The sequence below is a fragment of the Silene latifolia genome, chromosome Y (assembly GCF_048544455.1).
Source record: "Silene latifolia isolate original U9 population chromosome Y, ASM4854445v1, whole genome shotgun sequence".
In the NCBI taxonomy this organism is placed as follows: Eukaryota; Viridiplantae; Streptophyta; class Magnoliopsida; order Caryophyllales; family Caryophyllaceae; genus Silene; species Silene latifolia.
The window spans coordinates 107,727,497-107,740,192 of record NC_133538.1 but is presented as its reverse complement, the minus strand read 5'-3'; the positions used below and the strand labels follow the sequence as shown (position 1 = coordinate 107,740,192).

At 40.6% G+C, this 12,696-nt stretch overlaps 1 protein-coding gene across 2 annotated transcripts; it reads right to left on the bottom strand.

The window, feature by feature from the left end:
* Nucleotides 1-944: 944 nt before the first annotated feature.
* On the bottom strand, nt 945-2,911 carry LOC141634264 (glutamate receptor 3.3-like). 2 transcript variants are annotated; one of them, XR_012539006.1, is made up of 2 exons: nt 2,014-2,264; nt 945-1,625 (listed from the first exon to the last, which is right to left on the bottom strand). XR_012539006.1 is itself a non-coding variant. In XM_074446491.1 (2 exons), exons 1-2 carry the CDS (start codon nt 2,795-2,797, stop codon nt 1,513-1,515), a joined length of 384 nt encoding a protein of 127 aa, XP_074302592.1. In that variant the 5' UTR covers nt 2,798-2,911; the 3' UTR covers nt 945-1,512. The 2 variants fall into 2 exon arrangements, 1 of the variants encoding a protein (XP_074302592.1); XM_074446491.1 differs by lacking the exon at nt 2,014-2,264 and adding an exon at nt 2,527-2,911.
* Between the last annotated feature and the right edge of the window lie 9,785 nt (nt 2,912-12,696).

Below are 12,696 nucleotides of genomic sequence, written 5' to 3'. Positions count from 1 at the left end.
TTCTCTCGTGTACCCCTCAACTTTTTTGTTTTCTAAGGTGTACCTCTCGTTTTTCACAAAAAAAACTTTGACCGACAATAATTCTTTGTTACGAGTTCAGAAAATGGTAATTTGTTTTTTCAAACAAATTATCTCGTCAAAGCCTTGAATTTGAAAAAAAAATTCATCGCATTTGAAACAAATATGTAAAGAATACATTGAATTAGAAGCTTTATTCTAAAAAGATCTTCTTAGTTTATGTTAGAAACCATTCAGTTAAAGTTGAAAACTATATCTTTTACTATTTGTTTAGAAGAATTTGCCAATATAATTAACATCTGATCTAAAATTGGATGCTCCCTAGGCGAATAGCTAAAAATCCAGTGTGAAGTAAGTAGTTTTTAAATACAATGTGTGTCGAAGTTTCTGATGTATAGGTTAATAGGCTAACTGCTAGCACCATTTTTTTTTGAAAACTAGAACTTTTACGCTATAAACTTAAGCTGTTACATTAGCATCTAATCTGTATGTATTGCCCATTACACTCTATATGTCATGTATTACTATACTAATTCGTCTAGTTGAATAGTACTCGTATCATTTAGTATGAACTCAGGTCGTTTAAATTTGTACACGTGACCAACTCAATAGAAGTGTATCCTAATAAGTTACTGCGTCTTCTTCAATTTATGTTTCATCACTTTTTTAACTTCAAAACTCCCAACTGTAATATTACTAGTAATTCTATATAGTACTTAATTACTTCACGATTTAACTTCGAAACTCGCAACTGACTTTTATATTACTGTGATTTTCTAAACTTAAATGTAATTTTTTCAGTTTAAAACTACTAGTTTTCAAACATGATATTACTATTACTCATTCCGACATTATTTTTGTTAAAAACCCAATCTTTTAAGTTTAAAAAGTTACCTGCATCTATCATTTGACTTAACTATTACATATTTACGTTCGTGTTCATGACATGATTACTCGAAGATGTTAATAACATAAAACCAACAACAAAAAACACATTAGCAACCCAATTCTGAACAAGCGGAATCTTCAATAGTGTTAGTATGCCTTGAAAGAGCAATCTGTGAAGATAGGCTACTAACAACACTGACACACAACCATTGACAACATTTGAGAAGTATTCTCAATACTCCTCCTTACTGATGTACTAAGTCTATCTAAGACAAAGGAGCACCAACCCAATCGAGCTAACTAGGAAACGTCTTCAAAGACTGTAAAAAAGTGACTTATCAACTTTTTGCTCAAAGCTCGGTGATAAAGAAGCTTGAAACAGAAAACAAAATAAACAAACAAGACATCATCGTCATTCTCGTGATCACTAAAACTCTCAAAGCATTAACAACCAACTTATCCAAGTTAAGGTCTTCCTCCTTTGACGGTGCACCTTTAGTACGCCCGTCCATTATTAATGGAAGAAAGATCTTTAGCTTGCCCTTTGCCATGATGTTGGATGTAATATCGTACATGTTACCATTTCCCAAACTTTGAAGTTTTGGACTAACCATGGGACATGCCTAAAGGAAGAGTCTTCAACTTTATCATCAAATCTTGTACATCCACAATTTGACGACTAGTAAGGCCCTTCACTGAATTGCAAAAAACATCCACACCTAAATTACAAAACCAGTAGCAATTCAGCAAACGTTATCTCGATTTTTCACAAAAAACAACACGATCGCGTACATTCATAGCCATAAAATGCACAAATTAACCGAAATCAAATTATCCTAACTTGCAATTGGCTTTTATATTACTGTGATTTTCTAAACTTATACTCGCACCTGTAATATTACTAGCAATTCAGCAAACAATATCTCAAATTTTCACAAAAACAACACGATCACATGCACTCATAAGTCATACCACAACATCAAAACGCACAAATCAACCGAAAACAGAGATTCGGATCTAAAACCTAAAACTAACAAAACAAAAATCATCGACTTAATCGTAAAATCATAAAATCGTAAGATCGTAAAATAATAAGGCGAACCATACCATTTTGGTGTCGTAATCGATAGCTTGTTCAGTATGAAGGGTGCCATTTTACTGGTAATACCTTCACAAATAACGCGAGTATTCTTGTCGACGAAGACAGTCGGCGGCGGGTCACGTGACAACGACCCGAATAGGTGACAAGCAGTTACTAGGGTTAGTCGTGGGTTTTATTTTTAAGAAGCTGAGGGGAGAGAGAATATCTAGTAATCAGTTTTTTATTTGATGAATATCTAGTAATCAGTTTTGACTTTTGAGTCTTTGATTTCCTTGGGCCTTTTGGTTAATTGGGCTGGTCTCATAGTATGAGACCGCCTTATATAACAATTTGTGATTGTATTTTCATCCATCCTAACCAATAGTTTAGGTTTCCTATTTAGGAACCAAGAATTGGACTCTATAGCCCATTTGCATCCAATTGCAAGTGTTTACATAAAAAAAGCAATTCACATTCAAACGTAAACTAATGGCGGACGGAGAGTACCAAATAAAGTACGCTGAGTGGGAGATACTTACCCTCAACAATTCCGAGAAAACAGTTGTTATTGCTATCTTGCATTGTGATGTTAATCTTTGTTCCATTAAGAACTAAAGGGGAGGCATTTACATCATCCACAGCTGCTTGTATTGCAACTTTACCAATTGTAGAATTGAACGCGAAAATTGCGCCAATGTTCACTTCCTTAGGTTTTCTTGAAGAATTAGAATCAACATCAACTGCATGTAACAACCCATTTTCCACAACCATTTTCGCGACCACCAAAAAGATTAGTAATTTCAACATCATAGTGGCTCAGCACAAATCGAACCGAATTCCCTACAAACTTAAGGAAATTACTGAATGCTACCAAAACACAAACGCAGTTCTTGACATGTTTGTCCAACTGTAGCACAATGATACATGGACAAACATATTCTTCAACTTTAAAAGTAAACTTTGTTGGTGATTTTATAAGTAAATCACCGGTTTTATTTAAGTGTAGTCGGGATTCGGTCAAAGTCAAGTAAACTCGGATCGCTATAATGTGGGTAAGGGAGTGTGGAGTACACGCTCACATAAATGTGTTTGAGTTTGCGGCTTTTGGATAGAATATAAAATTATACTAATTCCAAAAGGTTCCTTTTGGAAATAACCGACTATTTCCTTTAGGGTATGCTTACAAAACATGTAAAAATATATGTTGATGCAGAATTCAAAAGGATGAGAAAAATCTGAAACTTTTCGACTTTGAAAGAACAAACAAATTACAAAATTCCATTTGTATTCTCTCGATTATATTTGCCTAGAACGAGAGGGAATCGATAGTCTTATCCTACAAGAGATTTCGTGCAACCCAGGGCAAATGTAAGGGCCAAAATACTCTTTAAGGAAAGCGATTCGTGATTCTATCGTTATCCAAGTTTATCATTTGTCGTTGGCGGTCGACGGAGAGTCAACCACCCATAATATCTCTAACATTCTTAAAGAGTATTTCCATTTTGGGATCGGATAACGATGGATCGACTGGCGGGTAGAAATCAAGACTTGATTTAATGGAATTGCGCTTTGTGTGTATGTTGGCATTGGAACAAAATTTGTGAAAGTCTAATGCATCAATGCCTAATAAAGAGATAAGATTACGTACACCATTACTTCTTTAATTCATACTCCGTATGATATATAATACGTACAACAAATATGTGATATTGATCAAATGGGTACATGAGACGACACCTAAATCTGGAAGTTGGTACACTTTGAAGAAGGCGGGTTGCGTTGTTGGATGCATGGGTTTGTGGTGCGGAACGGTTGACAGTTTCTGTGAGTGACAAATGTATTTGCGAGATCAATGTTGGAAATATCATGACAGATAAGTAACTCTTCACCATAATTTTTATCCGTTTAATTACAAAGCATAATTCATTATTGAAGTGAAATCAACAAAGTGGATGGATTTGTTGATGTCTCGCAAAAGTGCATGGTGATGGTGCCCATATAGTTTTGTTAAGTCAGTTGTGTTCGTTTGATGTGAACAATATATTATGCTTGGTGTTTTGCAGTAACAAGATAGCATTGAATTTAACTAAATGCATCATAATGATGGTTTTCCCATGTCATGTTGATCATGTATATTGTGTATGATTGTTCAATAGGTTTGTTATGTGTTTTGGACTTTTGCGAGGGCCATGTCCACCATGGAATTTATTTATTTTTCATGATCTTGCACAGTGGCGTTTCAGGCTCCATGATATAAAAATGCTTTTATGTTAACCGTCAGGAAGTCTGTGAGTATTAATATAACCACTCCTGGAATCTTGGTTTTACATAGACATTTGTTAATTGATCTAGTTTGACATATGTCTTTTACCACACCATGATTTCAATGTTAGAATATACTACTATTTTGATGAACCATGATATTTTGTATGTTTTTTATAGAATTTTTTAATGGTGCTTGTTGAGTTTTATCCACGGTTGCTAAAGGAATTTACGCATGTTCGCTTGAATGTAATACACAAAAATATGGATATTGAGCGGTAACATATGGATATACATATGTGGTTTAATAGCATGGTGTATTGATATAAGGCAGTATTAAGTTCCCATAAATGGTAACTTATGTAGCCTAAGTTCAAGAAGCATATGAAACTCACCCATAATTTTGAGGTTATGTTAAATCTCACGTTGGTTATTTATGTGATATGAACATGTAAAGATATATTTATGAAATCTGATGTTTTGCTTAATGGACATTTGATCGGTTGTTTAACATGTTAGTGTACTACCTGTTTTTTAATGATTGTTTAACATGTTAATGTCTTATGTAAAGCCTTTTAAAGTTTAATTATGTAATTAAATTTAGCATATAATTTCGTGAATGGTGGTTTGGAATAACCATGGTGAGATTATGTAGTCATGGTGGTTTAACCATGTAAGAGGGTACATTTAATAGAATTGAATGTATAGTTATTTGACGAGTCCGGTAATGGAGTAGTCATTTGTTGTAAGATTATTGACAAGTTGATCTTTGACATAGATCAAAAATGATTTACCTTGTAAAAGGTGGTTTTGTTATCGTGTTCTTCTATAAAGAACCTGGGGGAGGTAGTATGATCCTTGGTATTAGGTTCAAGGATGAAAGTATGCTTATTATTCTCCGGTTAAGACTTCCAAGGATTGACTATGACGGTTTTATCCAATAGTGAAAGTGGAGTCATGACTCGGGTTTTGGGTTTTCACAAGGGCTTGAGGAATGCGTCTTGACAAGTTGAGTAAGTATGCTAGTATAGCCAGTACTCATCTTTGGCAAAGCTCTTAGGCAAATGTGAAAATGTATAAAGTAAATCATGAATTATGATTTGACCCATGTTGATTTTCCTTCGATTTTAAAGGGATAGTATATATATGCAAATTGAATTACCAATGCAGAAAGTTATTTTCTACTAGTGGTAGTGTATTTTACTTGGGAAAGTATCATGAATATATGGATTTCCAAGAAGCTTATTTGCATTACAAAGTTGACATTGGAGTATGAATTTGTAGTGTTAACTATAGCCGATAAAGAGGCTAATTGGTTAAGGAAATTGATCTATGAGTTTGTTTATGAACCAGACCGAGTTCACCCATGTTTATGATAGAGATGTTAAATTTGGCTAAGTTTATAGCCAAGTGAATTATGGTGACGGCCGCACCGGGACGTTATTACAACGTGGTATAAAAACTATATCAAATGGGTTGTTGTCGGTTGTTTTGTGAGATCTCAATGACTAGTTGACCGCTTTGCATAAAGGGTCGATTAGGAACTTGGTTCATAAGTTGGTGTCGGGATGTTTAAAGCCTATATAAATTTTTGGTAGTAGGACACCCAATTCCCCTCTAATATAACGTTAGAGGCAGAAATCAATGTGGAAAGCCTATTATCAAAGATTGGAGCACATTATTTATATTGTCCCGAAAGTGTGTGCTCGGACCTGCATGATAAGTTAGGGTGAAGTTTATCTTCTTAATGGATCTTTTGAAAAAGTGTTTTGTAGGGCACGATTAAAAGAGTCCACCTATGAGTGTGAAGTGTGGCCGCTTCTTAAAGCCCCGACTTGGCTTTGTAAGCGCTCATGAACGGATAGGGACACTAGGCCATGTAAAATAGTGTTGGTAATAAACTTATGGAGTTGTCTTGAACTTGTATGTGTTCTATCTTCATGTATTCAAATGACTTGACAGGTTTAATCTTTAGAGACACCCGATACTCGAATACAGAATGTGTAGTTCACTAAGGTGGAAATTCAATCTGCGTGACATTTTCACTTTATGTATGAGTTTGGTTTGGTTTGTTGTAAATGAATCAAGGATTACACTTAAATGGGGGAGGAATGTTGGTGATTTTATAAGTAAATCACCGGTTTTATTTAAGTGTAGTCGGGATTCGGTCAAAGTCAAGTAAAATCGGATCGCTATAATGTGGGTAAGGGAGTGTGGAGTACACGCTCACATAAATGTGTTTGAGTTTGCGGCTTTTGGATAGAATATAATATTATACTAATCCCAAAAGGTTCCTTTTGGAAATAACCGACTATTTCCTTTAGGGTATGCTTACAAAACATGTATAAATATATGTTGATGCATGATTCAAAAGGATGAGAAAAATCTGAAACTTTTCGACTTTGAAAGAACAAACAAATTACAAAATTCCATTTGTATCCTCTCGATTCTATTTGCCTAGAACGAGAGGGAATCGATAGTCTCATCCAACAAGAGATTTCGTGCAACCCAGGACAAATGTAAGGGTCGAAATACTCTTTAAGGAAAGCGATTCATGATTCTATCATTATCCCAGTTTATCATTTGTCGTTAACGGTCGACGTAAAGTCAACCACAATGAATATATCTAACAAACTTCTGTAAAGGGATAACGTTACAGAAGTCTAATCCTATAACATGCCCTTGTACTCATGTTCCAAAACTATAGGAAGTCAGAAAAGTTTAAGTTATAAGGAAAACAGAAAATTCTGAATAAAAAAAATAGTAAATAAAGTGTATGGGTGATGTGCTGATATAACCCTGAAATGGAAATAATGAACTTTTCCAATACTTCTAGATATTTAACACTTGTGGAAGAATCTAATGAGAGTAATGACACGTCAAAATTCATACCACAATATAAAAGGAAAAGAGAAGAAATAAAAAATGTGGATTAAAGTTTTTCATGAGAGAAGAAAAGTCACTGACATAATGGGACATTAAGTTTGTGTTAAAGAGATTACAGGACAAAAAAAATAATTGAGCTACATGGTACATTAGGTAGCACCAAAACGGACACAGACACGGACACGGACACGATACGGACACGTGATACAGCATCCCATGAAATTTAGGACACGGGACACGTTATATAAATTTAATAAAATATATATTTTATAGTTATAAACATTCGATTTTATTTTTATAAAAGTATTTGATATTAAATTTAAATAAGTAACTCATTTTCATTTCCCATCAAAACCCATCTTCTAATCAAGCTATTTCAACAGCTCATTTCCCGTCTAAAGAACATCATTCACCCCAAATGATGTCCAAATGTTATGGACACGCGTTGGACACGCCCCAAATACCATGGACACACGTCAGACACGTGCGCAAAAAAATGTTGAAAGTTAGACACGGCTTTATAGGCGTCCAACACATTTCAGCGTGTGTTCGAAGAGTGTCGGTGTCCGACACGGTGTCGGACACGGAACGGCTAATTAAGAGAAGTGTCCATAAAACTATGAGGCTAGAATAAAATGAATTAATGGCAATGTCAAATCAACTTGTCCTTTTCACAATGTGGAAATTTTAGTACTACCCTTGATAGCATAGTAGCACACGTGCATTTCACCACATGATGCATTATCAATTTATCACTTGACAATAACAAGAAGCAGTAGATACATCCAAACTCTTCCGCACTCATAAATATCAGCAAGCTTAACCGGTAATAGTACTAGTAAGTCAATTATAAGTAGTTATAGCTTCAATTAATGCAGGATGGTTTAGCAAAGTTTGGTAGTTGAGAGTGAGTTTTATGGCTGTCATGTCATGTGGTTTATGTGAATGTTTAGACCATCTCCAAGCAAGATCAATTGCTAGATCATGACTCTATTTGGTCACATTAATTATCAATTAACAAAAAAATTATGGTGACTTTTGGAGAGAAGATGTCAATTTGTGACCTTTGGTGGAGCAAATTGACCCAACTCATGACCTATATGTGGCGATATGTAATTGGTTGACAATATTAATAATTAATAAAAAAAATATATATATGAAAAATTGATATAATGTAGAGAGATGTAATTGGTTGGAAAGTGAAAAATGATTAGATTGATGACCTAGGTCGTGACCTTCTGCTTGGGAGGGTGAAAGTAGGTCAAGATAAATAAAGTGGGATTAAGAGTAAAACAGGGTCGTGACCTAATTAGCGCGCCCTTTGCTTAAGGATGGTCTTAGAAGATAATAACTTGTGTGGCTTTGTGAATATAGTTACAATTAAGTAGAGTACCCAATTTTAAGTCATGTTTTAGTTAAAATAATACTCCCTCTGTCCCGGTCAATTGTTGTCCTTTGGTTTTGGCACAAAGACCAATTGATGGGGCATATTCTGCACCCGCTGACCGAGTCAACATATTGAGCAAGGTCAAAGATATCCACAGCAAGTCAACAGGGCCTGTCGGCCTGTCACTTGGGTCTTGGCTAGGCAACTAGCCAGCCGGGATACACATCCGCGTACTCACATCCAAGACCCCTCGGCATGGAGTCAACAGGGCCGCCGACCAGCCATGCCTCGGCCGAGGGTAGATCAGTCTTTCCACCTGCTAGCCACTTGGCCACTACGTGACAAAAGGTGAAAGTCTATAAATACTCCTCAACCCTCATTGAGGAAAGGATCCCGAAAATAATCAATTAAACATACTAATCTGGTATAAACTCCCTTATCTCTCTAAAATATACTTCGTGCCAAGTAACACACAACTTAATCCCTTTTAAGTTTACTGACTTGAGCGTCGGAGTGAGTTCGCTCGGTGCCAAGCCGAGCCCTCAGTTTGTTCATTGTTTCAGGAGAGGCCGAAAGGAAGAGTCAAGCAAAGTCATCATTCTACAAGCTTACGTGGTAACAAATCTGCTCTGCAATTACACCCGGAACAATTGGCGCCGTCTGTGGGGAACTCATACTAAAAGCTAGTCAAAATCCCTTACAAAAATAAAACACAAAACAAAACCCACCCAGCAAGCTAAGAAGATGTCAAAGCAACAAGAAGTAATTGTGACCGACGAAACTGCATTCTATCAGGATGACACAGTCCGTAATTCTGAGATTGGGCAGTCCCCCACCGGCCGAGTCATTCAACCGGCGTACGGGATGCCAATACTACCAGAAACACCGCTACCTGCCGGCCACGTCACTGTCATGGGACACGTGGTCGATGCAGCCAAACTGAAGCTATTCCTGGACCTGATGGGTAATACGCCGATCACCCCCGCCGCAACGACGGTGACGGCAGCACACCCGCAGGTGACCAGGGCCCATAAAGTGACTCCGATCAACTTGACCGGAGCAATACAAGGAGCTGAGCATGCAAGGACGCCGGCGGTGCCCGTGGTGTCAGTGGCAGACCAAAGTCCTTCCCCACCTCGCGGGAGGACAGCGTCGCCGCGGCAACAACGAGGCCACCCCCGAAGAAATGAAGAAAGAAGCCCGACTCTCCAAAGTCGGACAACAAGAAGCCCTTCCCGCCACGGGGAGAGAAGCCGGACTAGGAATGCGAGGAGCCGATCGCCACGTGTCATTCGGCACGTGGTCAGACAGCCTCTCAGTGCCTACGTCCTCGGAGTCTCCGTGCCGACCAAACTGAAGCTGCCGTCCCTATCATAAAAAGGGGATAGTGACCCAACCGACCACGCCGAGGCTTTCGAGTCTTCCATGTCGGTATGGGAGCAGCCTGACGAGGTATGGTGCCGAGTCTTCCCAACAACCCTGCATGGGATGGCCCAAAGTTGGTACAAGGGGCTGCCTAATGGTTCGGTATACTGCTACGCCGATCTAAGGGATATATAACTTCATAGCCCAGTACGCCTGCAACAGGAGAAGGGCCGTTGAGACATCGGATCTCCTCACTATCCGACAGGGGGAGGACGAGTCTCTACGAAGCTATGTGAAGAGGTTCGATGCAAAAACTCAGCAGATTCGCGAGCTGAACACCGAACTGGCGGCCTTCGCACTGATGAAAGGCCTCCCGAAGGGCGAGCTCAAAAATGAGCTGATCAAGTGCGAGGTCCTCAACCTGGACTCCGCCAGAAAGATGGCGGACCAAGCCGTAAAGGTGGAGGATTACCACAAGACCTGGGTAGGCCACAGTGAAGCCGGGCACCGGGAAAGGAGGAACCGTAGGGAGAATATCGTGAAGGTCGCCGTGACGATGTCGGTCACAACTGAAAGATCTAACAGAGGAAAAGAGCTCGGCGGGGCGCGGGGAGTTCGGGACCATACACCCGGAAGAGGTATCACGGTCTCACCCCCTGGTCAAATCACCGGCCGAGGTCTATGCCCTGAGCAAGAATGAAGGGCAGAAGTGGGCAAGACCCCCAAGACGAGGGCGGAGGGCGACGCAAACCAATTCTGCGATTACCACGGCCAGCGAGCCATAAGCCATAAGACCGACGATCGTCGGCATCAAGAACGCCATCGAGGAGGCGATCCGGAAGGGGGCCCTCGTAAAGTACGTAGCTGGGGCCCCGAAACGAGCTCCGACGGGGCGAACAGAAATCGTATTCCGGAGGATGGGAGTGATCCGGTGGTTATCGGAGAAACGAGAACGGAGGGTCGGCTAATGGGCACAAACGGCACCTAAATGAGCTTTACCAAGCCATCAACTTTGTGCCCACCACAACGATCCCCGCTTCCATCGTCCCCATTTAACCATCGGAAAGAAAGACTACGAAGGAGTCGTAGCCCCACACGACCCGCCGGTGGTCCACCTGGACATATCCAACCACTTGGTTAAGAGGTGCCTAATTGATACAGCCGCCTACACAAACATCATGTTCAGGGAATGCTTCCTCAATCTCGGTCTGCGAAGATTGAGGACCCGAGCCCCCGCATTAACTCACTATACTGACTTCTGCGGGGCCGGCCTAGTCCCCCCGGGGTCAATCAAATGCGGTGATGTTTGGCCAAGCCGATGCGGCCAAGAACGTTTGGTCCGAGTTCGTGGTCATTGATGGTACGTCTGCCTACAATGTTCTAATAGGCCGGGTTACTTTGAGCGAGGCCGATGCTGTAATGTCCATCCGGGCCCTGACATTGATGTATGTCTCGGACCGGGGGGAGGCACAAAAGCTCATCTCAAAGGACGAGAGGGACGAAATTATCAATGTCCAAATATCCGCGCAGGGTGTAACATGCAATCCCTCAAAGTGGCGAAGAAATCGGAGAAGGGGAAGAGCCCATCCTTACGACGGGAGGGTGATCCGATGAGCACCAACAACGTCAGCATGGTCGAGGGGGCCGAGACCGAACAAATAGAAATTGACCCGGGACGCACCGTAAGCGTCGGTGTCGGCACTGGAGCCAAAATCGAGCCGACCTCTTGGACTGCCGAGAAAGTACAAAGACGTCTTCGCGTACTCAGCCGCCGAGATGCCAGGCGTGAGCCGAGAGGTGATCGTTCACAAGCTGAACGTACTCTCCAACGCTCGCCCTGTCAAGCAGAAGATGAGGAACTCCTCAGCCGAGAAAGATGAGGCCACCAAGGCCGAGGTAGACAAACTATTAGAGGCGGGCTTTATCATGCCTTGTACTTACCCTGAGTGGCTAGCAAATGTTGTAATGGTAAAGAAGTCATCAGGGGGGTGGAGGATGTGTGATGATTTTACAAATATTAATAAAGCATGCCCTAAATATTGCTATCCCTTGTCTCGAATAGATAGTTTAATAGACGCAACGGCAGGCTACACTATGCTGAGCCTGCTCGACGCCTTTTCAGGGTACCATCAGGTATTCATGGCCGAAGAAGACATGCCTAAGTGCGCATTCATCACCATACACGGCACATACATGTATAAAATGATGCCGCTCGGTTTGAAAAACGATGGCGCAACTTACACTAGGCTGGTGGACAAAGTGTTTCAAGATAAAAAAGGGCGAAACATCGAGGCTTACGTCGATGATGCTATTGTAAAAAGAAAGTCTGACAGCGAGCACTTGGCCGACTTGAGCGAAACATTTTGTTCACTAAGGAAATACAAGATGAAACTTAACCCAATGAAATGCAACTTCGGTGTCCGGGCAGGTAAGTTCCTCGGCGTACTTGTCAGCGCCAGGGGAATTGATGCCAATCCAGAGAAAGTCCAAGCAATACTGGACCTACCGGAGCCGAGGAATCGAAAAGAGGTTATGATGTTGACCGGGAGAATGGCGGCCCTCGCCCGTTTCATCTCTCGGTCAGCCGACAAAAGCACCCCATTCTTCAAAGTGTTGAAGGGGAATAAAGACTTCAGCTCGGGGGAGGAACAGAGCACAGCTTTCAGGCAACTGAAAGCTCATCTTCAAACTCTCCCGACCCTGTCCAGGCCGATGCCGGGGAGACGCTATATCTATACATAGCAGTTACCTCGGCCACGGTCAGTGCCGTAATCATCAGAGAAGAAGACAAGCAGCAACACCCAATCTA